Here is a 25,876-nt window from a genome sequence, read left to right on the forward strand (position 1 = left end):
GACAGCTCAGAGCCTGGAGCCTCCTTCGGATTCTATGTCTCACCCTCTCTGCTCCTTCCCTGCTCATGCTCTGTCTTTCTGTCTCTCGGAAACAAATAATCATTAAAAAAAAAAGAAAAAGAATATGCAGCTCCCGACCTGCTAAGGAGGTCATAATGAGGAGGCACCAGGCACCACGCAGGGTGTTGTAGGTAGACAGCCCCCCACTCCATCCGAGCTCTCACCTCAGGGAAGTGAAAACCCCAGGGCCGTTTTCATTAAAGGTGCGGTTTCAGTACATGCACACAAAGGAAGTAATGACACAAGATTTATTACAAGTCCCAGAAATGGGGGTGGGGGTGCACACAATAAGCCAAGGGAAGGACAGTCATCCGTCCCCGTCACGAGTGAACAAGCAGGATGTAGAGAGCTGGGTAAGGAGCACCATTATTCATAAGACTGTTGGCATGGCGGTCACTAAAATGTTTGTGTGCTCAACTCTTAAGTGGTTATTTTAAAAGGCACCCCCAGGAAAAGCAAAGTGGGAATTTGGGGTGAGCATCCTAAGCTCTGGTCCTTGAAAACTGTCCAGACTCCGGGCATGAGCAGGGTTGTCATACTGTGAAATACCTAGGCAGCAACTCAAAATTACTGTTTTCTCATCACACTTCGGAAAAAAGAAGGCATGGCTTTCAAGTCAACACTTATCAAGGCCACGGGAATCTAAGGAAAAGCAGGACCTGTTTTACTTTGTAAAGCCTAATCTGGACCAACCCGAAATGGAGAAATCTTAACTGACACAGGACAACACATTAACGAAAGACAGGCCATAGATTGAAGGGGGGCAGGGCAGAGTAACTGGCAACAAAGTGAATATGCCCACATGAAAAGCAGTAAGCATAGTGGTTAAGATGGTCGCTTAGTGGCTGCACATGACCTTCCGTGACTGAACCTCTCTGTGCCTCATCTTATTCCTCTACAAAATAGAAAAAAAATAATTGTATCTACCCCTCAGGGTTGGAAAACACTTAGAACAGTGCCTGGCACAAAGCAAATACTCAATATGCCTAAGTTACTGTTACCATTTGGATTAGTAAATAAGTTAAAAAGGGTGCATGTCCCAAGGATTCTTGGGCAATCTTTAAAGCATGTAGTGGGTGGGGAACACCTGGGTGGCTCAGTTGGTTTAACCTCTGACTCTTGAGCTCAAGTCGTGATCTCATTTTGTGAGTTTGAGCCCCACATCAGGCTCTGTGCTGACACACCTGTCTCTCCTCCTCTCTGCCCCTCCCCTGCTTGTACTCTCTCTCTCTCTCTCCCTCTCTCTCAAAATAAATAAACTGTAAAAAAAAATTTTTTTAAAGCATGTAGGAGAGCACCTGGGTGGCTCAGTCAGTTAAGCATTTGACTCTTAGTGTTGGCTCAGGTCATGATCTCACCGTTTCCTGAATTCAAGTCCCAAGTTAGGCTCTGTGCTGGCAATGTGGAGTCTGCTTGGCTTCTCTCTCTTTCTCTGCCCCTCGCCCACTTGCACTGTCTCCATCTCTCTCAAAATAAATTAAAAAATTAAGGCATGTAGGATTTTTGTTTTGTTTTATAGTGGCCATCTTCCTGTTACAATGCTTCTTTCATTCAAACGTGTTCACTTTTACCTGTGAACACAAGAACTTAGTAAATGGTTGCTAAGGAAACATGGTATAGCAAAGCTTAGGGGGCTTCATCTCACCAGCTAGTCTATGTAAGCTTTAACGTGGGAACAGGATACCGTGTGGAGCGGGCTTCGTCTTTATAGCTTGTGTTATGTCACAGAACTATCTGGATACTGGCTGCTTTGTAATTTCTTTGGGGAGAGCCCACCTGCCGATGCCCCATACAAGAAGGGAAAATCGTGATGGGCATAAACGAGAGAAGTGATGACTGGTAGGCTACAATGCCCACAATGTTCAACTCTGGACAAACGTTTACTATTCACCCCCCTAAAGGTAGGATGAATCTCAAATCCTGTTCAGAATTGTTCAACAGCGAAGGAGAAAAATCTCACCATCACAGGGCTCAGAAGCCAATGTGAGTAAAATCTGATTATTGCTTAAAGTCATCCGGAATAAAAACTAAAGAGGGTTTGCTGAGCCAGCCTTCTGCTCAGCCTTCCACTTAGGAGTTCTGAGCCTTTCCCTTGCTTACCTGTACTATGAGCATGTGCATTACTCCTGGTGAAGGGGGTCAGGGAAGACCAGGACCTGTCTGAATGGCATGTGCCCTGAGATCCCAGGTGCCCTGCACTGTATTTGCTTGTTGAATTGTCCCCCTCACCTGACTGTGGATTCCAAAGGGGCAGAGATCCTATTACCCACATGATCTGCTACCCAGCCCACACCTATCCAGGGCCCAGCACATAGTAGGTGCTCCATAAATAATGAATGACAGTGTACACACACACACACCAGAGAATTCTCAGGAAAGAAGTTTCCTTCCTGCCACTCCATACTGTTGCCAGTGCTGAACAGAAGTTGGGGAAGGTGAAGAAGCACCGAGAAGCAGAGGCCCGGAGTCGGGAAGCCTGGCCAACATTAAGAAGACCTCTGAACCTGAGGAGCAAAAACAGCAAGAGTTCCAGGGGCGGGAAGAAGAGAAATGTTAGCTAGCTAGATTGTCTTAGTCAGCTCAGACTGCTATAACAAAATGCCATAGGCCAGGGGCCTAAAAAGACAGTCAGTTAGTTTTCATAGTTCTGGACTGGACATTCAAGATCAAGGTGCTGACAGATCTAGTGTCTGGTGAGAGCCCACTTCTTGACGTACAGATGGCCATCTTTTCATTGTAGCCCACCTGGTGGAGAGAGCAAGCTGTGGCCCCTTTCCCTTCTTACAAGGACATTAATCCCACCATGGAGGCTCCACCCTGATGACCTCATCTAAACTTGATTCCTCCCCAGGGGCCCTCTTAATATCTCCTAATACCATCCTCCTGGGGTTTAAGATTTCAGCATATGAATTGGGGGGAGGGGGTGGCACAAATATACAGTCCATGTCGGAGATGAATGCTCAGGCCATATTCTGCACCACAGTAGCCTCTCTGCATAGATTATCTCATGCAATCCTTGTGACATCCCGTAACTTGTGAATCATCACCCTGCATCTTACAGATGGGGAAACTAAGGCCTCGGAAACAAGCCACACAGGTAGCAGATAGAGTCAATATACAAACCTCATTCTATCATGTTTCCAATATAACAAAGCTGGGTCAGCGCTGATGCCATTCTCTCCCTCCAGCCTTCATTCACCCAGTTCTTTCATGACAGGGACTAGAAAGAGAAGCTGTGTGGGACCCCATAGCCTGGGCTCCCCTCCCAGCCCTGCCACAAATCAGCCATGGGGCCTTATGTATATAAGAGTGCTGGTCTCCTCATCTATAAAATAGATGAGACCATGAGTCAGAGGAGCTCGAAAAGTTACTATTCAGGCCTTCAAATCTTCAAGTCAGCTGGGGAAACATGCACCAGCCGCACCCACAACTGCCCCCCACCCTCTCCATCATAAGTGAGCCTGCAGCTGAAAAGAACTGGACGTTGGCTCCATTTGGATCTATTTATTGACAAATTGAATGCGAAAAAAATCACACAAAAGGATAGAAGACCATAAATGAGGCTAACAGTTGGGGTGGGCAGAGGAGGGCAGCTGGGATGTGGGTACAGCATTGGGAAGGAGGAGTCTGGGCATACCATTAGAGGGACGAGCAGAGAAGAGGGGGAGAAAGGGGGGAAAAGGATGAAAGATGTGCCAACAATGCCACAGCTAAACTTTCAGTTTCTTAGCTGTCACCCAATCATTCTCTCCTGGACAGAATTAACAGCTGGAAATGGTTTAAGGGCAGCATGAAGCAGTTTGTCTACAAGAACTGGGAGATGGGGAACGGGATAGGATTCTGAGGGATCCTCTCCCTTGAACCTGTCACCAGAAACCTGTTTAAGGCAAACTAAAAGTTAGGAAGTTTAATCTTGATCCCAACTCAGCCACCAATGAACCAGCTATGTGACTTCGGGCATGTCACTTCCCCTCCGGGCCTCTTTCCTTGGCTGTAAAACAAGCAAACTGGTCTCAATGGTGGGTTCTACTCTGACTCTAGCAATGCCAAGTGCTTGGGCAACCTGAGCTGGGCCAGGAGTCTGGCTCAGCTTTGGAAAACTAAAACCACTTGGAGGCCCCGCCAGAGTGACACGGTGCTGGCCTTCACCTGGAAACTACAGTCCACAGAAACAGCAGCCACTCCAAAGGTTAATGTAAGTGCACACACCTATGAGAAATTCACTGTCTCTACAAGATGATCTTTGCAGAAAGCAGGTGTGAGGGAGCTAGGTTTTGCTCTACACAGAAGGCAGGTGCAAGGGATGGGACGATCCAACCAAAGCAGTCACACACTGTGCAGGGTCTGGGGATACAGGGTACAGTAGACACGGGAAGAGAGGTCTGTGGGCTTTGGGGCAAGGTTAAAAAGTAGAGCCGTGCCAGCACCTCCTCGTGTGCCACACTGCTCATTTCAGATGCCCTGCCCCCTTGAAACAGAGGCCTGGGCCCCTTGGTATAGCTGAAGTAGCTTGTCAGGTAGAGATGCCACACTCGGCATCGAGATCCTTGATTCCTGTATGGTTGACGCCATTGAAGGAGGGGATGGGTTGTCTTCATTGGCTGGAGCCCACTGAGGTAGGCTGTCTTCCCTTGCCTTTCCCCTGCTGACAAGAGGGGTGCTCTATGTGGCTGGCCATACTTCTACCCCAGCTCTGAGCCCTGGGCCCAGAACTGCCAGTCCCTCCTCGACAGCTGGGCAGGCCTCGACTGGCCTGGGGAAGGTGGCCGTGAGACTGGGAATGGGGTGCCTCTCCACAGCCCTCATGGATTTGGGTCAGCTGTGACAGCTTGAAGGGCAGAGGTCCCCAAATGAACAGTTCAGGGGAAGAGTCCATATTTGAGATTTCTGTTTGATACGGGAATGTGGTTCTGATTTTGAGGCCCAGAGCCAATACCACTTGACAGGACAGACAGAAGTAAAATTCTGGGGGACGTGTGTATGTACCTGCACACGTGTGACAGGATGATGGGGATACCTGGGGAAAGACAATGAGCCTGGCCTACCTTCATAAGGGGACTTTCTGCCCCCCAGGGTAAAACTGCCAGAAGCCCACATCTCACAGCCTTTGACAGCCTCTCCCAATATCCCAAACTGGGGATGCTTCCACAGGGATGCTGATCCCCAGTTCAAGGCAATTCAGCAAAGCTTTGTGAATTAACTTCTCCACAAAAGGCACAACTGAAGCCCCCAGGGGGCTATGAGACCACTTCTTGGGGCTGGGGGAGGCCTAGCAGCAAAAGCTCAGGACCTGGAGTGGGGGCTCTCCCAGTGCCCCAGTCATTGCTCCGAGACCTTGAAGGACAGGGGTGTGACACTCTTGGCAAAGGCCTTCATCAGGCTGCTGGGATAGATGCACCCAAGCTTCTCTGGGGTTGGGAAGCCCCAGACTCTATAGAGGGACAGGCTCAGGCGGTCCCCGATATAGAAGGGGCCCACCCATTTGGCACTGCTGCCGTTCCTGGGGAGTGACAGCAAGAGGACCTGGTCGCCCACATTCCACTCCTTCTCCTGACCCTCCCTCTTGAAACGCCTATTTTCTGCCTTTTCGCTAGCCTTGTCGGTCACCCGCCAGTGTAGCTCCAGCAGCTCCCCAATGAGCTGCAGCAAGAAGACATCCATCTTGAGCCCTTCGATATTGGCACTGCTCATCTCCCACCACAGGGGCTCGCTCAGCCTCACCTCATCCCCCGTCAGGATCTGGACCGGCGTGGCCTGGGTGGAGGAGGCCCTGAAGGCCAGGTGCAGCAAGGGCAGAGAAGAAGCCCACTTCTTGCCGTGCAGGAAGATGAACTCCTTGAGGGCCCTTTTGAATTCCCAGTAGGCATCTGAGCTGGTCAGGCAGGGGAACTGGAGGTCCCTGCTCAGGGAGGCTGCCTGGGCTCCCAGGGCCAGCCCACAGCTCACCAGGACATGCCGAGCAAACTGGGGGCCCTGGGCAGCCTCCAGCCTCACGGGAACGCCCCACCTGGCAAACACATGCTGGAGCAGCACCTGGGCCACTGCCATGTGCGTGTAGGGCTTCAGGGGGAACGCCTCCACCCACCTGGTGTGGGGGTCGGCCACAATCAGCACGTGCTTGTGGCCCTCCTCACTTATGGTGACCGGGCCCACCACCTCAATCTGCAGGTTGGACCAGGGTGCAGTGGACCTGAGGGGCCACACGGACTCAATCACCTTCAACTCACTGCCGATGAGATTTCGGGGGATGCAAAATAGGCAGCTCCGGCAGTAGTCCCTCACATGCTCCTGCATCCCAGGCCACCACCCCAGCAGACGCAACTTCTTGTAGGTCTCCTCGGGCCTCTGGTGGGCGCCCAGGGGAAGGTCATGCACAGAGAAAATCAGGTCCCTCCGGAGTTGCCTCGGGACTACCCAGACCTTGGGCCTCTTATCCCCCTTGAACATAAGCAGGCCGCTCTCTTTGTCAAGGCTGAGTGAGTTAAAGACAGAACTGAAGGGTGAGGAGCTAGACAATTTCTGCCCGGCCTGCAGCTTGGCCACGACATCGGCCAGAGTGCTGTCGCTCAGCTGTAATGCCAGCAAGTCGGGCCTCTTGCCCATGGTGTGGGGGGACACTACAGGGGTTGGCACATCCTTTGGCAGGTCCCACCACTCCCCGCCCCCCTGTGCCCCCTGCTTGGCCAGGGTGTCCACTGTCACAGCAAACAGGGAGCCCCGGTAGGAGGTTCGGTAGATGAACGGAAGGGACGAGAGGCCAGAGGTGAGCGAGATGATGTAGGAGAGCAGGCTTGGGTGAGGTAGCGGGGATCCGTCTGAGGAGAGGAAACCTCGAGCCCTCCACAGGGGCAGGAGCTCCCAGAGGACGCTGAAGATCCAGTTGCAATGCGTGAGGAAAACCACGGGGAGGTGGGACTGGCCGAAGCGCTCCAGGCCACAGGCCACAGCTGCCAGGTGCGCATAGGTTGGTGTGTAAGGGGAGCAAGAGAAGGAAAGGGAGACAGGGGCGCTGGTGGGAGACAGGACATAGAGACCAAAGCCAGCACACCACTCGTCCTCACGGTAAAAGCAATAGCCTGACATGTGGATGCAGACAAAAGTGGACAGGTCGGAAAAAGGAGGCAGAACCTGGAAAAAGCGAGGCATCGAGGATGCGGGCGTCAGCAGTCGGTTTTCTCCCAGCAGGCCCTGAAGAAGGGTCAATTCCAGGGCCCTCTTGCCTTTGTCCTGTACCAAGAGGGACCATCGAATTAACCATGCTTTAGAAACCCTGCGGCCCTCCGGCGCCTCAGGGTCCACAGTGGCCCGGGAGGCATAGGAAAGGTCCAGGACCACTGGGGCGTCTCCAATGCAGCGGGAAAAATGTTTGAGGGCCCAGGCCACCGCATAGGGACTGTCTCCCCCCGACTGGGGGCCCTCACTCTCCTCATCGGGAAGGAGGGGTTTCGAGGTATAGGCTACAGGGTGCTTCCTTCCTGAGTGCTCCTGATAGACAATGGCCGTTAGGGCCACTTGGCTCACTGTCACCTCCAGGCGGAAGGGCAGCTGGGTGTTGGGGGCCGTCAGGCAGAGGGCAGACACCAGGGCTCGCTTCAGAGCCAGGAAGGCCTTCTCATGCTCCCAGTCCCACTGCCAGTCCGGCTTCTGCTTGAGGAGGTTGTGCAGGGGGCCCACGAGGGCTTCATAGTCAGGGATGACCTCCTGGTGGGAGTCCATAAACCCCACAAAGAAGGAGAGTGCAGTGAAGTTGCTGGGGATGGTCAGCTGGGCCAGGTGGGCAAGAACCTGCTGGCAGGGAGCCTTCTCATCCCAAGGGATGCCCAGGTAGGGAGATGCCGGTGCCGGCAGAAGATCAATGTCTAGGGCCCCATCAGGAGGGTCGTGGAGGCTGAGGCACCGGAGGATTTCCTCTGAAAGGGAAGGGCACTCAGCCCTGAACACTGATGCCAGTGAGGAGTCCAGGGCATCTTCTTCAGGCAGCTCCTGCGTTCCCTGCCCCTCCCTCTGCTCATCGTCCTTTCTCTCCTCCTTCTCCTCCCGGACCTCTTCCACATTCTGCAGACCCTCTAGAGGCGCAGGACCTGTACCATCACCTGGCTCAGAGGTGCCAGCCGAGCTGGGAGGAAGCGTCTTCCACACCTTCAGGAAGTTGCCGATGTCGGTGTCTAGCCTACATGGGAAAAGCAGAGCAGAGGGGCTCGGGGGCCTGACAGAGGAGGGAGGGGCACCCGAGGGGAAAACCAGAGCCTCACCCCATTCCTCAGTGCCCCTGAGGCTGGGCCAAGCGCCAGAGCCTCTGTCAGGACCCTGCCCACAGCTATCTCCTCTCCCTCCAGCACGTGCCAGGCCTCCATATTGGAGATTCATCAGTATATGAAGCCTCGCCCAATTAACACCCCGTTGACCAAGCGACATTTTCAAGCACTTCTAAGCCAATGATTTGGTAAGTGTGAGATGACTGGCATTTCCAACCTGCCTCTAGGATGAGCAAGCCAGGGGGAGGTCAAGAGGGAACGAGGCCTGACAAGGGACTTGAGAAGGGGCACAGCAGACAAACTTCCCCCATGGCACTTTTTCTCAAACCAGGGAAATGAGACTGAGGGACCTGGCCCCAGGAAGCAATGCCCTGTCCAAGAGGTCCTGACCACCATCCCCTGCTGGCAACGAGGAGGAGATGGGCAGTAAGCTAGCTCAGAGGAGTGGATGCCAGAGCATCTGAGTTACTGCAAACCTGGTCCAGGATAGCAGTCATGTATATATCTAACTCAGGTTGTGAGAACCCAAGGAGATAATACATACAGACAAAATTCAGCAGTATGTACTCTAGCACATACTTGTCCACTAGGAAGCAAGAAAGGCTGTCTGCTGTAACATGGCTGCGAATCGCATATGGAAAATGTCAAATGGCCCTCAACAAGAGATTCCAGAAATCTGTTGGGTACTTCTAGAATGGAATACCACACAGCCATTAAAGTGAGCCACGTGAATTAACAGGGCAAAAATCTGAGAGGGAAAAAAACATAAAATGCTGAGTACAAATGCCAACTGTGTAAAACTGCAAACCATACTGTAAGTGGCTTATGGATGCATCGATATGTGGTAGAAGCTGGGGAGCCCGGGTGGCTCAGTCGGTTGAGCATCCAACTCTTGGTTTCAGCTAAAGTCATGATCTCACAGTTCATGGGATCCAGCCCCGCGTCAGGCTCTGTGGAGAGCCCGCTTAAGATTCCCTCTCTCCCTCTCACTCTGCTTCCCCCACTCTTGTGCATTCTCTTTTTCTCTCTCAAAAATAAATATATTTTTAAAATTACGTTGTAAAAGTGTAAACCTGAAAAATCAAATCACTCTGCTCATTGTTAAGCACTAGACAAATGTTGGCTAGCACCGAGGAGAAGTTTCTGGTCAGTCCCAAGAGTAACTGGGAGGCGGCACAGGCCTGGCCCATTACCTGTTTGGCTTCTTCAGAAATTCGTCCAGGGTGGGGCCATCACGGCCCAGGGGGTCGTCGGGCACCATGAAGAGATTCCCCGCAAAGGTAAAGGGCAGTAGCCTGGACCCGAGAGAGAGAGAGAGGAGACATGGTCATAGAGGAGCCCTTGATTCATACAGCCTGTTGTCCCATGGGTGTCTGAACAGGAGCTGAGACCCACATTTGGTGAGTACAGCCCTAAGCCCCTCTCCCAGGCCCAACACCCCCTGCCAGGGGCTGCCTGCCATCCACGGGAGGGAACAGCTCAAGTCCCTGGGATCACCTCACCGATCTTTGATCATCAGTTTCTTGGAATTATTCATCAGGGTGTGGAGTTGCTCATTGGTGACAATGATGCCGTCTGTCTCCTCCGCCAGCTTTACCATGAACCTGCAGGGAGAGGGGGTGCTGCTAGCTACCCAGAAACCGTCACTTCCCAGGTCTCTGGGGAAAATGAACTTGCAGTTTCACGTTGAGATGTGCAGAACAGAAAAGCTGCCCTCGGTGTCAGGGAGCTGGGGCTCTGGAGCCCATCCCCTCGTCCGTCTGTGCAGCCATCCAGGATCACCACTAGCCTGAGAGGGTGAACGTGGAGGCACACCCCCAGCTGTAGATACAAACACACACCCCTATCTAACACACAGGCATTCACATATACATGCACGGACACGCACACTGAAACCTGCACACTCACCCACATTCACACATGCATGTTTACTAGTTCAGTTTCCACATCTGTAAAATAAACATAAAATACCTACCCTATGTTGCTGTGAGGATTAAACTGATGAGACAAACAGTACATTGAAGTGCCTACCTCAGTGCCTGCCACACAGCATGCACACAAATATTCCATTACTATTCTTCACCAAGGCACAACATTCCCATACATGCCAAGACACGTACATACATACAGCTATGGGTATGTATACACACTACACACATCCGCCTGTATGTATGTGTGTATGTGTATACATATAAAACATATAAAATCACATACCTGAATAAACAAATCCACTTTTCCAAGGATCACCTCTCCTTGAAAGAGGGCTGTGACCAGGAAAGAAAGCAAAGGCCACCTACTTCTTGGCATTCCCCAAAGGTTGCCATGACGGCGGCCCCAAGCATGCTATTCCGCAAGTGCCCAGCAGGGGACCTTGGCAGAAAAGCCATCTTCCCTCAAACCCAGACCCAAATTAGAGGCACTTAAAGACCTTACCAGGGGGCCTAGTCTGGAAGGAGGGATGCCTGAGCTGCCATGCCTGGCCCTTCCCAGGCTGAATGGATGCCAGGTCTTGAGAAGAGTGGGGAGGAACAGAATTCTCATTGGCCAGCATAGGAGGTGCCTAAGTGCAGCCAAGACCCAGCACGGACTCCAGCCTGGGACCAGTGACTAAGGCAGGGCCTTCCCTGCCCCAACAGAGGCAGCCTCACAGGCTCTCCCTGTGCATACTGGTCCTGCAGCCGTGTGGGGGACTGGGCGCTTGGGATTGACAAGTAAGGAAGCAGGGTGCACTGGGGCTTTAGCGAGGAGATAAGGCCAGTCTAGCTCCATTTTCAGAGCCCTGCCAGGGCTCCAACCACATACAGCCACACACATACCTCCTCTCATTGCCAGGGCTGGGGGAGGAAAAAAACGGAAGCAGTTCCTGGAGACCCGAACTTTAGCCCAAACTGAGGCCCCAAATCAGTCACTTGGGCAAGCAGCTCACTGGAAGCACCAGGAGTCACCTGGGCTGGTCCTATCCAAAGTAGCAGTCTCAGCCCATAGGTCAGAAAGCCTGTTGACTGAGGGAATGGAGCTGGAGAGTTCCAAAGTCAGAAATCATCCTTGGCCTTGGGTAGAGCCGATCCTGGAGCCCTCTCCTCACTGCGTCCCTCCCTCTGCCTACAGAGGGCCTGTGCCCACATCATCCTCTCTGACATGACCCTCTGACATGGTGGCCTCCATCTCCCCAGAGCAGGTGAGGCTGGACTCCACCTGACACACCAGCCCAGCCCCTGGAACCCTCCAGAAAGAAGGCCTGGGACTGGCACACCTATAGTCGTAGGTGGTGATCTTCTTGCCATTCTCGAGCTGGGAGGGGGTGATTGAAAGCATCTTGAGGGAGTGCAGCTTCGTCAGGAAGTGGCTCTCTGGAGGCGAAAGACAGAAGACAGAGATGCTCAGAGGAAGGGCTAAGGGGAAGAGGCCATGGTAGGGGCAGAGAGGCAGGGAAAAGAAAAGCTTGGGGGCGCTGCAGGAGCTGGGGGCTGGGGCGGGCAGCAGACAGCTCACCTCTCACCCTCCGGTTCTTCTTCAGCTGCCAGGTGGGTACAAACACAGTGACTTCTCGGTGTCCCCGGTTCCAGAAATACTGCACTGCCATGGCAATGCCTCGGCAGGAGAAGAAGTGCTGGAGGCCGTGCCTGTGGGGGAGGTGGGAAGTGAGGGAGCAGCTTCCTCCTGACAAATGGCCCTGCCTTTCTGCTGCTCCCTCAGAGCCGGCCGGGACAGCACGGCAGACAAGGCCACATGCCTGCATCGGCAACTGGCAGTGCCCTTCTCCCTTTCCTCCTTCATCGAACACTCTGTGAGCACCTCCTGGGCTCACTCCCCTACTCTGAGTGTGCATGTGTGTGTGTGCGTGCATGGAGGGGGCCTATGTGCATGTGATCACCTGTGTGCACATGTGTGCATGAATGCACGTATGCATGTGTGTATGCAGGAACCCCCGGGGTATGAAAAAAAGAAGGCAACCTCTACACCCAAAGAACTTAAGTCAGGGCTGGAAGCAAACAAACATTCATTTCACCCACTGTGGACTGGGAGTGTGCTCAGCACAGATAACCACTGTCCCCGGTGGGCAAATTCAGGGGTCTTGCACACATTTACGCTAGCACATGAACAGCAGTGAGCCTATGCAGCAGGACAGTGTCTAAGGATTAATTGTGACAGTCAGGAAAAGCCACATAAAGGACACCTGGGCTAGGCCTTAAGGTTCGGGCTAAACACTGATAGCTGGCCTGGGACTGACAGACACCATACTATGTGAGACAGGCGGGTTGTGGCAAGAAGAGCATAGGCCTTGGCAGTGGACAGATCTGAACCCAAAGACCAGCCAGACCCCTTACAAGACTCTGGAATCTAGGGCCGGATGCCTTACCTCTGTGAGCCTGTTTCTGCTGCTAGCAAAGAGGGAGAAAGAAACCTCCCTTTGCAGGACTGTCTTCACAATGCCATGCACACTACTAGCGTGCCACAGTCACTCATCATTGTCACTTCCCTCCCATTGTTTCGCCATCTGAACCCATGTCACCCACACACAGAGGTCAAGAGGGGATGCCCTGCCCCAACTCCCCAGCCTTTCCAGCCCACGCCACACCTGTGGCTACTCACACCATGGCCACACTGCTGCCATCAATGACCACTCGCCGTAACCCCTGGTTCCCAGGTTCCCCTGACAAGTTCAGTTCGAAGGGTGTATTCAGGGCCTCGTGGTACCTCTGGAAACTGGTCACTGTGCTGTTTGGCTGTGGGTGACGAGGCGGCTGCCTTGGGGCCCCCTCCCAAGCCCCCAGGAGCCCCTCCATCTGAGGTTGGTGCTGACTACTGGAAGCCAGTGTGCTGCAGGACTGAGGACTCTGCCTTCTGGACTCTCCCTGGCCCTTGCCCCTTGACGAAGGCTGGACCTCGCTTAGGAGTTTGGCTGCATCCAGGCTTGGCCCTGGATCTGTGGGTGTCTTCTGAGCTACAGGTGTTTTGGGGGCTCTGGAGGCTTTGGAAGCTGCAGGTGCTTTGGGGGCTGCAGGTCCTTTGGGGGCTGTAGACCCTGTTTTAGCTGCAGGCCCAGTTTGAGCTTTGGGTGTTTTTGCTGCAAGTGATGTTTTTCCTGCAGACATTTTCTGAGCTGGGGCAGTTTTGGGAGTCACAGGTACCATTTGAGCTGCTGATGCCGGCTGACCCATGGCTGCCTTCTGAGCTGTGGGCCCCCCTTGAGCTGCTGGCTTTGTTGGAACCGAAGGCACTTTGAGAGCTGCAGGTTCTGTGGGGACTGCCATCATCATCTCCGCTGTAGGCACTTTAGGGGCTGCAGGCAGCTCCTGATCTGTGGGTGGGGCTTGAGCTGTGGGCACTGCTGTAGCCTCGGGCACTTTGAGAGTTTCAGGCACTATTTGAGCATCGGATGCTGACTGAGCCGTCAGGCCCTCTTGAGCCACGGACCCCCCCTGAGCTGTAGGCACGCCTTGCCCTGTTGGCAGCGCCACAGGGCCCTCTTCTGGCCCCTTACAATCTTGCTGCATGCTTCCTTGATCCCCTGGCTTGCTTCCAGCTTGCAGTTGGGCCGTAGAGGTCAAGGGGGGCCCTATCTGTGGAAGTCCTGGGCCAGTCTTGTCCTTTACACCTGAGCCCCCTGAGACAACCAATAAACTCATGACTTTCTGGGGGGTCTCTGGCCTCGGGCAATTCTGTAGGGTTGCATCTCCTCCTGGTCCCCCATCTGGTCTGCAATCTGGGCTTTCCATGCTGGGCAATGGAACAAGCTCCTTCTGTTTCCACTCCAGATTTAAGGGCAAAGGATTCTGCCCTGGTAGTTTGAACTGAATGGGGCCCAGGGGCCTCTGCCAGAAGGGAAAACTGAAGCACGCCTGGGACAGGAGCCAGGCCAGGTGGAGAGAGTGCAATTCATTGATCCTGCAGAAGGTTGCGGCGATAGCCCCTGGCCACAAGGGCCCAAATGCTGGCGCTGGGGCCCAGGCCTTCCAAGGTGGGCACAGGCTCAGAGCTGACATGGGAGGCTGGAAGGGGCGTTTATCTTCCACTCTCTGGACCTGCCTCTGCGATGACAGGGCTTGTGTGTGGTTTGCAGAGTCCTGGCTGCCAGTGGCTCGCGCGGGCCCTTCCTCTCGAGCACTGTCTGTACTACCTTGGCTGTTGGCATCGACCCTGGAGGGAGTCCAAGTTTGTTGGAAAGGTGGTTAGGTCGGGTAAATCCCAAACCACTTCCTTGGGGTGGGGGAACAGGGATAGGGTCAGAAAAACCAAACTGATTCCTCAGAACTTACCGTAGCAGCTGGCTGGTTGGTTCCTGCTGTGTGTTGTGGCCTGGGGTGCCCGAGACCAGGGCCCTGGTGGCTCCCAGGCTGGTTAATCTCTTTGAATGTTCTGAGCTCCTGTTCTGGAGACTCCCCACCTCCAGGAAGGGCCCAGGACCATCTCCCACAGACACCATGGCTGGGCCTTCCTTCTGCTGGTGGGAAGGGCAGATCAGCACCTCGGGGTCCGAGCGGGACTCAGAGGTGCCGATGCGGCCGAGCCACTCGATGATGTCCTCCTTGCCCGCAGCGTCCCGTACTAGGCTCAGCAGCAGCTCTTGGACCGCTGGGGGCAGCTGCAGCAGCTCCCCTGCATACTGGTCACCACGGATCCAGACCAGGGCCCCAAAGGCCCTGGTGACCTCAGCCTCCCAGATTCCCCGAGGAGTGAGCAGAGCAGCAGGGCCCCAGCGCAGCCGCCCCACCAGCTCCTCCAGCCAGTTCTGGGTCATGATGAAAGACTCGGTCAGTCCCCCCACCATCAGGGAGCCAGGGGGGCCTGGCACCAGGTAGGCCAGGGTGCTCCAGCAGAGGCAGTCGAGGAAGAGGCCCTGAGCCCCAAGGAAGGCGCAGTGCAGGGCTTGTGGGTAGCGAACTTCCTTCCACAGCTCCGGGCTACACAGGCCCTTCAGGTACTCCTGAAGTCAAAGTGGAGAGAGCACAAAGGAAGTCATCCCTTTATGGGCCTGCCGCTGGCTTGCACCCACAGCCAGCCCCTCTCCCTGGGGCCTGCCTCCTCACACACTCATCTTTCCAGGGAGCTCTCTGACTGAATGAGGGAGGCCTGGGGAGGGGAGGGGGAAGCACCTAGGCTCGGAGTTGAGGGATCTGGTTCTGTTTCCAACTTGACTGCAACAAGTTAGGTTAACTGTGGGAAATTTGCCTTCTTCTCTTTTCCCCTGTAAGATGGCAGGTTAAGTGACAGTGACGTACCCCTAAGGTCCAGTCCAACCCTGGGATTCTAGAACTGTGAGATAGCTAGGGAGGGGAATTGCACACTACTGAGAATCCTCCAAGTGCTGGGAACTTACATGACTTGAGGCAAGTTATTTACCCTTCCGTGTGCCTGGATTTCTCATCTGAAAAATGGGGATAACAGTTTCCCACCTCATCAGGCTATTATGAAGCATCAATGAGTTAATAGGAAGGAAGTGCTTCGCCTGGCATCTGCCTGGCCTATTCCCATTTTCCTTGCCCAAGGGCACACAGCTAGAGGCTGATGGGCCAGGACCATAGCCCACATGCGTCTGACTCTGAAACCAGAGCTCCTTCTACCTCCTCAGACTGCATAGTGACTATAGGGTACATCCTGTGGGATTCTGGCTTAATCCCCCTCCAGAAAGTCTCTAGCACAACCTGTACCTGTAACCATGGTAACTCTGTTGCCCGGAGGGAACAGAGGGGGAGGTAAGTCACTGGGCCAGCATCCAGGAGAACCCTGCAGACACTCACAATGGCTGAACCAGAAGGAAGGCCTCTGGCTCCCTGGGCAGACTGAGTCCTCACGTTTACAGGGCTCAAGCACTCGGTCTTTAGCAGTCACTGGGATGGAAGAGGTTGCGTTTGTCCCCGGTATGGCTGAGCTGCACCAGCATGACCCCATGTGCTCCAAGGGAGCATGGGCGCTCCCTCTTAATCAGTCAACTCATGTCGACTGTATTTGCCCTCATGTTCCTCCTGTTCCTTCACATCCCTGTGTCTCTGAAGGTCATCCATCTGGCTGTTCCCCCTAGCACTTCCATTAAGGAGCACAGGCTCCATCTTAGATCACCAGCAGCCGTCCCAAAGACCGCTCCAGCCCGTCTCCTCAGTACCCTGGCCATCTGTTCAGGCCTACGTTTACCTCTTCCCCCGGGACCAGGCCACAGATCTCCAGCCCCTTCCCCAAAGGACCTAAAATACACCTCGGCACTTAGGCCTAGCTCTAACCCGTTTTCGATCAGTCCAAAACCAGCTCAAAACCTGAGAGACATCTCAGGCCAACTCCTCCCACCACGAACCTCAGCTGGTCCCACTGTCTGGGGACGGTGAATCTGAGCGGGTGCAGGATAACTGTCATAGACCTTAACAAACCCCACCTCAGCACCCTATCTTCCAATTACTTGGAAACAATGTGTAGAAATGAAGTACTGAGGAAGAAGACTGGGTGGTTTCTTTCTCTTTGTGCCAAGAACGTAAAATATATATTGTTCCATTAACTGTTCAATATTTTTTAACTAACAGGCATATAAAAACTAATATCATTTTCCAAATAAAAAATGTGAACTAATATTTATTGAATACTTACTGTGTGTCAGGCTCTTTAAACACATGATCTCATTTATTCCTCTCTCAGCCCTATAAGGAATTTATTATCATCCCCATTTAAAGTTTTTTTTTTTAATTTATTTTTGAGAGACAGAACACAAGTGAGGGAGGGGCAAAGAGAGAATGGAATCTGAAGCAGACTCCAGGCTCTGAGTGTCAGCACAGAGCCCGACATGGGACTCAAACTCACAAGCCGTGAGATCATGACCTGAGCTGAAGTCGGATGCTTAACCGACTGAGCCACCCCAGGTGCCCCCTGTCATCTCCGTGTTAGATGAGCAAGGAAGGGCACATGTCCAAGGTTACACAGATTGTAGGCTGGGATACTCAGGCACTTGACTCCAAAATCTGGGGTTTTAGCCACAGTGCCATCTACATCTTACAGCAAGAAAAGGTAAAGAAACAACAGGCTATTCCATCCAGAAGATACCCGGAGCAATCTTCCTGCTTAAAACCCACCCTGATCTTTTTCATCCAGAAGGAGAAAAAAGGAGAGAAGAGGCAGGAACAAAACAAGCACAGTAAAAGAATGGCGTATTTGTAAAAAATACATTGCCCAGTGGCCACAGGTCTTCTGTCAACTTGTAAGTTAAATAAAAACAGTAACACCAAATAGTTTAATATTGGTCTATACCAGATCAAGGTGTTCTATCATTTAACACCTGACTTAGAGTTCTCCCTTTCTCTAAGGCAGTTCATTGTCTGCTTTCCAGAACCACCCCCAATTTACCCTGCAGAATAGTCAAAAGGCTCAGAAAATGGTGACATCAAGAGACTCTGGAATGGAGAGTGAAGGAGAACATTTAAAAAGGCAGATGAGGGATACCTGGCCGCTCTGTTGGTACAACATGCAACTGTTGATTTCAGGATTGTGAGACTGAGCCCCATGTTCAGCATAGATTACTTAAAAATAAAATCTAAAAAAAATAGTAATAATTAAACTAAACTAAATAAATAAAAAGGCAGACTGAGGTGAAGTTGTTTGAGGAACAGTTCGAGACGGGAGACCAACCACCCCCTCCTCAAAGGCTGGGAAGTTTGTTCCCTTGACAGCAGGAAACAAGATCCCCAGATGAGAGGTGGGTCACCACACTTGAGGGTGTGGGTACCATACAAAAAACATGAAGGAGGGGAGGAGAGATGAATAACGAAGTCTCCAATGAAAGCTCAATGCCAAGAAACTCATTCTTCCCATTCAACGATTCTGCAGCCAGACCGTGACCCTCCAGGACAGAGAATAAAGAAATACCTTCTGGAATCTGGCCAGCTGGAGAGCAAAGACCTAAAGATCACCAAACAAGTTTCCCAACAGACAGTGCCCTCAGATCTCTGTACAACCAAGCTCTAAATCAACAAGTGTCAGACTCAAGCAAGGATTATCATGATAGATGAGGAAAACTTCTAATGTGAAATAAACATACAGAAAACATACAGGAATGGATGGAGAATAATTTGAAGGAAGAGAAACTAGGCAGGGAGAAGAAAACTTCAAAAAGTTTACTATTGGGGCGCCTGGGTGGCTCAGTCAGTTAAACCTCCAACTCTTGATCTCAGCTTAGGTCTTGATCTCAAGGTCATCATATCAAGCCCTGCCTTGAGCCCTGTGCTGGGCATGGAGCCTACTTTAAAAAAAAAAAAATTACTACCATTGCTATCTCAGAGAGATAATAGAGAACATTGCGCATATTAAACAAGAATACGATGCAATTTTGAAAAGAGAATTCAGAGAACATAAGTGGCTTTTGTTAAAAAAAGACTTTATTCTTAAGTAATTCCTATACCCAAATGTGGGGCTTGAACTCACAACTCCAAGAATAAGAGTCACATGCTCCACCGACTGAGCCAATCAAGTGCCCCCAAAAATGACTTTTAGATATTAGAAACACCATGGCAGTGGCGCCTGGGGGCTCAATCAGTTAGGTGTCCAGCTTCAGCTCAGGTAATGATCTAGAGGCTTGTGGGTTTGAGCCCCACCTTGGACTCTCTGCTGTCATCGCAGAGCCTGCTACGGATCATCTCTCTCTCTCTCTTCCGCTCCCCCACTAGGCTAGTGGGAGAGTGTGCACATGCTCACTCTCTCTCTCAAAAATAAGTAAACATTAATATATATACGTATACATATATTATCTTATATATATATATATATGATGGCAGAAATGAAAGACCCAAGAAAAAGTTTGGACAATAAACTTCAAGACCTCTCCAGAAAACAGAGCAAAAAGTCAGAATTGGAGAATAGGAGAAAAAATAAGCAAAAGTACACCAGGCCGGAAAGTTTAATGTCTTACTAGGAGTTCCAGAAAGGGAGAACAGAGAAAACACAAGGAGGAAAGTCATCAACAAAATAGTTCCAGAAAATTGTCTTGATCTGAACAACAGGAGTGTCCAGATAGATGGGCCCCCAGAGTATAGCAATAATAATCAATGATGGATGAAGACAGACCCACACAGAGGAGGTTCACTGAGAAACCTCAAAACAGTAGGGAAAACAACAAACTTCCAGAAAGAAAACATTTCACTCACAAAGGACCTGGCCCTAAAGAGCTTCAAAAGTCCCAAAACAAGAAATCAGTGGCATAATGCCTCCACACTTCTGAAGAAAAATAGTTTTCCATTTATTTATTTAAAAAAAAATTTTTTGAGAGAGAGACAGAGAGAGGGTGCAAGTGAGTGAGGGACAGAGAGAGAGAGAGAGAGTGAGAGAAGCGGGATTCACCAGAAGCAGGGCTCCTGTTCACCGATGCAAGGCTCGCACTCATGGAAAACAGGGCTCAAGCTCACCAATAATTTTCCACTTATAATTCAATACCAACCAAACAATCAATCAAGTGACCTTCAATTATGCGATGTAGATACGCAAATGTGCATATCATTTTACCTCCTCCAACATTTTACCTCCTATAAAACCTTTCCCAGGAAACTGCCAGAGACCATTCTCCAGCCAATCAACAAAGGAAACCAAGAAAGGAGATCCAAGAGAGGAAAAACGCAAAGACAATTTCCAGGATGATGGTGAAGAAAAAGGTCAGAATGTATTCATCATTCAGCAACTCATCATGGAGCACCTACTGTTTGCTAGGCACTGTTTTAGAGCCACAAGCCTCATCAGGTGTGGGGGACAGCTAGTTCAGACGGAAGGGTAGGACTCAGAGACAAGCATGTTACTAGCATACTCGTCAGCACTGCACCATCTTTTTTTTTCTTTTCTTTTTTTTTTTTTTTTTTTGAGTAGGCTCCACACCCAGCATGGAACCCAACGTGGGGCTTGAACTCACAACCCTCGGATCAAGACCTGAGCTGAGATCAAGAGTCGGAAGCTCAGTCAACTGAGCCACTCAGGTGCCCTAAGCACTGCACCATCTTTCTGACTTGATGGCGCTACTGATTGATGAACATGCTCCACCAACCCAAGAAAAAGAAAGAGATTCCGTCTAGGAAATAAGGCATTTAGCAAAGACAAAAGGTAAAGGGATGCCAAGAATGACAGCAAACTGAAGTCTAGGATGACTACTGTGCAGTCCTGACTAGACAGAAAGAAAAATGTCTCCAGGAAAAAAATCTAGAACTGCAAGGACACTCTAAACCTATAGATTCTAGAAAATTGTAGTGAGAGACTACTGACATTGTTAGAATTGGCTACAGGTACTAACAAAAACAAGTAAATTATAAAACAAGGAGTTCTTAACCCCACTGAACTAAAATGTAAGAAAACATAAGCAGGGTACATGGCAGTGCTCAAATATGCACAGGCATAATAATGTAAACAGTAAATACAGGTTTGAGAGAAAATTGAAATATGACTCTACTGGGAAAAAAAGAAGATGGTGATAGAAGGGACTAAATCCTCACCTACAATAAGAGTGTGTTAAAAGGTTTCTAAAACTGGGGCACCTGGCTGGCTCAGTCAGAAGAACATGTGACTCTTGATCTCAGGTTTGTGAGTTCAAGCCCCAGGTTGGGTGTAAAGATTATTTTATTTATTTATTTATTTATTTATTTATTTATTTATTTATTTATTTAATGTTTATCCATTATTGAGAGACAGAGACAGAGTATGAGCGGGGTAGGGGCAGAGAGCAGGTGAGACAGAATCTGAAGTAGATTCCATGCTCTGAGCTGTCAGCACAGAGCCCAATGTGGGGCTCAAACCCACAAACTATGAGATCATGACCTGAGCCAAAGTCAGACACTTAACCGACTGAGCCACCCAGGCGCCCCAGTGTAGAGATTATTTTAAAACAAAGTCTTAACGCTTAGCATGGAGCCTCTTTAAGCTTCCCTTCCTCTCTCCCTCTACCCTTTTCCCCCACTCGAACTCTCAGTCTCTCTCTCTCTAAAAATAAAAAATAAGGACCTCCTGGGTGGCTCAGTCTGTTGAGCAGCTAACTCTTGATTTTGGCTCAGGTCATGATCTCACACACAGTGCATGGAATCCAGCCCAGATCGGGCTCTGCACTGACTGTGCTGAGCCTGTTTGGGATTCTCTTTCTCCCCCACTCTCTCTCAAAAATAAATAAACATTTAAAATAATAATAATAATAATAAAAACAAAAGTAAAACATAAAAATAAATAATTAACAAAATATTTTTTAAAGATATCTAAAATTGATTAATCAAAAAATAAGAGTACCTGTATGTTTTTAGGAATGTGGAGATAAGGGAATGCCAAAGGAAATACTATCTACAAGGAAGAGCACCAAAGAGGGAGTTCGGAGGGACAAGGCAGGGAATCATAGTGTCCTACTGTGAGCTTTTTAAAAACTATTAGACCTTTAAATTATGCATTACTTTGATAAAAGAAAAAACTAAGTTTTAACAAAAGGAGAAGGGGTGCCTGGGTGGCTCAGTTGGTTGAGTGACGGATTCTTGATTTTAGCTCAGTTCATGATCCCACAGTCATGGAATCAAGCCTCCAGTTGGGCTCTGTACTAAGCGTGGAGCATGCTTAAGATTCTCTCTCCCTCTCCCTTTGCTCCTCTCCCCTCGCTCGAGCACGCACGCTCGCTCGCGCGCTCTCTCTCTCTCTCTCTCTCTCTCTCTCTCTCTCTGTGAGCAGGGGAGGGGCAGAGAAAGAGAAAAGACAGAGACAGAGAATCCCAATCAGGCTCTGCACTGTCAGCCCAGTGCCTGATGTGGTGCTCGATCTCAAGAACCAAACCATGAGATCAGAACTCAGCCGAAATCAGAGTTGGACACTTAACCAACCAAGCCACCCAAATGCCCCTGTCTTCATTATTTCTTAAATCTCACTACAAGATAACAATTAAAAGCTCTCCTGACGGGCGTCTGGGTGGCTCAGTCAGTTAAGTGTCCGACTTCAGCTGAGGTCATAATCTCAGGGTTCATGGGTTCAAGTCCTGCGTCAGGCTCTGTGCTAACAGCTCAGAGCCTAGATTCTGCTTCAGATTCTTTGTCTCCCTCACTCTCTGCCCTTCCCCTGCTTGTGCTCTGTCTCTTTCTCTCTCTCTCTCTCTGAAAAATAAACATTAAAAAAATTAAAAAATTATTTCTAATAAATACATAAATAAAATAAAAACACTCTTCAGTTCTACAGAGATTTTCCTGGAAAGCCAGCGCTTATAATTTAGAAATACACCCAGGCCCTTCTCCAGGTGAACCTGTATCCTTCACCTTTCCTCCCCTCACAAACCAATCAGGCCCAAGTTCACCCTTTTCCCATCCTTCAGCCTCTGATCTCACTAGGTCCACTCTGCTGGGTGGCCTGTGTATAGTAGGACATTTTCAAAGCGTAGGATTCTATGTCCCTGCAGCTAGGACTGGGGTCAGCCACAGTACCTCCCTATGGAAGCCACAAGACATCCTTATACTTGAGAAATTGTCACGTATCGGGTTGCTGGAACTTAGAGAGCATTTAATCTCCTAACTTTAATTTAAGCTTTTCACTTTACAAACAAGGAGACCAAGAATCAGAGGTAAAAGCACTCGCTCAAAGTTATACAATAATAACTGACATCAATACCCCATAGCTCTCCACATCTGCAAACGTGCTTAAGCATGCATTATTTCAGCTGACTCACAAGCCCTCCGTGATGTGGGTGTTATATTATTTTATAGATAGAGAAATAGGCTCAAGAGAGAGTAAATTGTTTGACCCAGGTCACCCAGTTAGAGAGTAGCAAACCCCAGTCTCGGACTCTCTCTGCCACACCCCTCTGTCCCAGACAGCTTGGTGACAGCAGGTTAAGCCCAGATCTCCTGACTCCTGGGACAAAGCCTTATCCTCCCACCTACCCTGTTCCCCCACTCCAAAACTCCAACTATGTCTTCTTCTACAAATTCTGTGCAATAAGAGAGGGAGCTACCCAGAAGCCCCTTGCCTGGTCTCCATCTTAAACGGGGCCTTTCCCCAAAGGAAGACAACAGGGATTGAGGTGACAGAATGGGGGAACTGAAAGAGCCACTGGTGACATTAGCAGGGCCTGGGGTGTGAGGGAAGGATCAGTGGCCCGAGGAACCCTGAGGCCGCAGTAGGAGCAGGAGCAGACAGGCCTAGAGAATCCAATCTGGGATTTAAGCAGGGGGCAGGGGAGCTGGGCACCTCTGAAAGTGCAAATCCCATAAAAGGGTGAGTTGTTTTATTTCAAATTAATAAAAAGATTAAGAACCCAAAACATCCCCCAAAGGCTCCTGTTGTTAACCCACCCTATTCCAGCTACTGAGAAGTCTGAATCTCAGGGGCTCCTGCCCATGCATTCCTTGGGCAGGCACCCCTCCCCCCTCCCCCCACCAGCACCTCTGTCAGAACTGGAAAAACTGCTGACCAAGCAGCCCAGTGGAGGGGCTGAGGGAGGAACTTTCCAGCCTGCCTGCCTGCCACTGGACAGTGTTTTCTGGGCTCCCCCACCCATGGCCTTGACCAATTAGGATATTGGTATAGACCCAGCTGGGGAAGGGGTGTGTGTTGGGAAGGGTGCGGGGGTGAGAGATACACAGGAAGCCAATGGCCTGGGGCCCAGGGGAACTGTAGCATTCCTACTAGGAAAAGATAAGGGAATCTGGGGGAAGAGGGAGACCTTGGCCATGACTGGAGGCCAGAGAGAACCTTGTTAAGAGAAGCCAGGGAGTATGCAAGAGAGGTACACTGTGACCTGGCCTGTCCAGTGCCCAGCCTCACACAGCAGGCCCTTTCATCTGAAAGCCCACAGCCCTCCTCCAAGATTCCCACCCATCCCCAGGGGCTGTTGCCTTCCAGAGCAGCTGTGTGCGTGTGCGTGTGCGTGTGCGTGCACATACATGTGTACACACACATACACGCGCACACACACACACACACACCAGCCCCTGCAAGAGGCTGCCTAGGGCATCAAGAGTGTGGAGCAGGGAGCCCAGAGCCTTGGGTTCTGGTCCCAGAACCTGCCACCCCCAGCTTACCTGACACTGTGTGCTCAGGCAAGCCTCTTACCCTCTCCAATCCCCAGTACGTAATTTGTAAAACGCCTGCATTGCTCTAGAACAATCTCTAAGGGCCCCTCCAGTCCAGCACTCTGAGAGGTTCCAAGGGGCAACCCAGGATTTAAGGAGACTTAAGAAGAGACAGAAGGACCTGGGCCTTCCAGTGTCTTGGTGGAGAACAAAGAGGTGTTGCAGAGGCCATAGAAGGACCTTATGCTGTTCCCCAGATGGAGGAGCAGGCTGGGGATGCTGGGGTTCTGGCCACGGAAATCTCATGAGGGAACACATACCACGGAGGGTCTCTCTCAGCGCACTTGAGGGACAGAAGTGACACGCAAAAGAGGGATGAGGCAGAAAAGAAAAAAGGAACCAGAGGTAAGGAGCCAAGGCTGCGATCTGGAAAAGCAGGACGTTGGCCCACTACCTGCCCGCCATAGTGCCGAATCCAGGTCGTGAAACCTCTGGGGACCCTTGTCTCCCCCGGGCAGGAGAGAGTGAGAGGGGTCTGGCTGGAAGGGGCGGGTGGGGGTGGGGACAAGTTGTTTACCTTGGCTTTGCTCATGTTCTCCTTGGGTCCCTCCAGCTGCAGCCAGAAGTAGGGGGTGTCTGGGCGGCTCTGGAAGGCGTTCAGCTTGACCCTGAAGATGCGCTGCACTTGCAGCCGCTGCCGCTGCACCCGGGGCTTCGATTTGGTCTGCACCATGAACCATTCCTGCGCCGGAGGGTCGCCCCCGGACAGGAGCATGGCTGCCCCGGAGCCCCTGGAAAGAGGGCGCCGACGGTGTCAACCCGGTCCCGGCGCGGGAGGCGCTCCAGCTGGGCGCGGGAGGAGCCCAGGCCACGCCCCCTCCTCCGAGCGGCGCGCCCCCAGCCTCAGCCTGGTCCTCACGGCGCACCGACCCACTGGCCACAGCCACCCGCCCGTCCGCCCGAGTTCCGTCCCTTTTGGCGGCGGCTCCCGCGACAATCTCTTCCTGCTGGGGGCTGCAGCTGGGGGTGGGACTGGGCTCCCGCCGCCCTTCCCTCCGCCCCCAGCCTTCCCCCTTCACCACTGCGCCAGCCCCTGCAGGATGAACCCTTCCACCATCTGCCTGTTGGCTTGAAGGGACGCGGAGGGCCGAAGGAGGGGCCACAGCGCGGGGGGGAGGGGGCGAGAGGGTCCTGGAAACCTCGGCTTCCACCCAAGTTTTAGGCCCGAAGCCAGAATCAGGGGTCAAAGTTAATTTCCTTCCACGTTCCCCTTTCCTGGGTGGAAGGAAGAGGAAGAGGAAGGGGAAGGAGGGGCGTTCCAGTGGGGGAGACGGGGCTTGGTTTCGGGGACACTCTCCCAGCTCCTCCCACCGCGTCCCTCCCAGCCCTCCCCGGAGAAGCGGAAAAGAGAACCCATGCCACTCCTTCCCCCGGAGGAAAGGGTTAAAGGAGAGCTGGGTGGGGAGCCGGGGAGGCCGGGGAGGCCGGGGCCTGAGGAAACTCTGGGCTGGAAACCCAGCAGGAAGCAGAGGGTAACGGCACCGCCTCCCCACCCCACCCCCAAGTCTGGGGACTGCGGGG

General features: G+C 51.6%; 1 protein-coding gene across 1 annotated transcript; it reads right to left on the reverse strand.

Annotated features, from left to right (window-relative positions):
- Positions 1-3,549: 3,549 nt before the first annotated feature.
- On the reverse strand, positions 3,550-25,403 carry NYNRIN (NYN domain and retroviral integrase containing). The gene is made up of 8 exons (XM_029952158.1): positions 24,873-25,403; positions 14,576-15,243; positions 12,909-14,456; positions 11,808-11,938; positions 11,569-11,665; positions 9,818-9,919; positions 9,509-9,610; positions 3,550-8,230 (listed from the first exon to the last, which is right to left on the reverse strand). The coding sequence occupies exons 1-8, from the start codon at positions 25,068-25,070 to the stop codon at positions 5,380-5,382; spliced, it is 5,697 nt and encodes a 1,898-aa protein (XP_029808018.1). The 5' UTR covers positions 25,071-25,403; the 3' UTR covers positions 3,550-5,379.
- Between the last annotated feature and the right edge of the window lie 473 nt (positions 25,404-25,876).

This window comes from Suricata suricatta, chromosome 9 (genome assembly GCF_006229205.1).
Source record: "Suricata suricatta isolate VVHF042 chromosome 9, meerkat_22Aug2017_6uvM2_HiC, whole genome shotgun sequence".
In the NCBI taxonomy this organism is placed as follows: Eukaryota; Metazoa; Chordata; class Mammalia; order Carnivora; family Herpestidae; genus Suricata; species Suricata suricatta.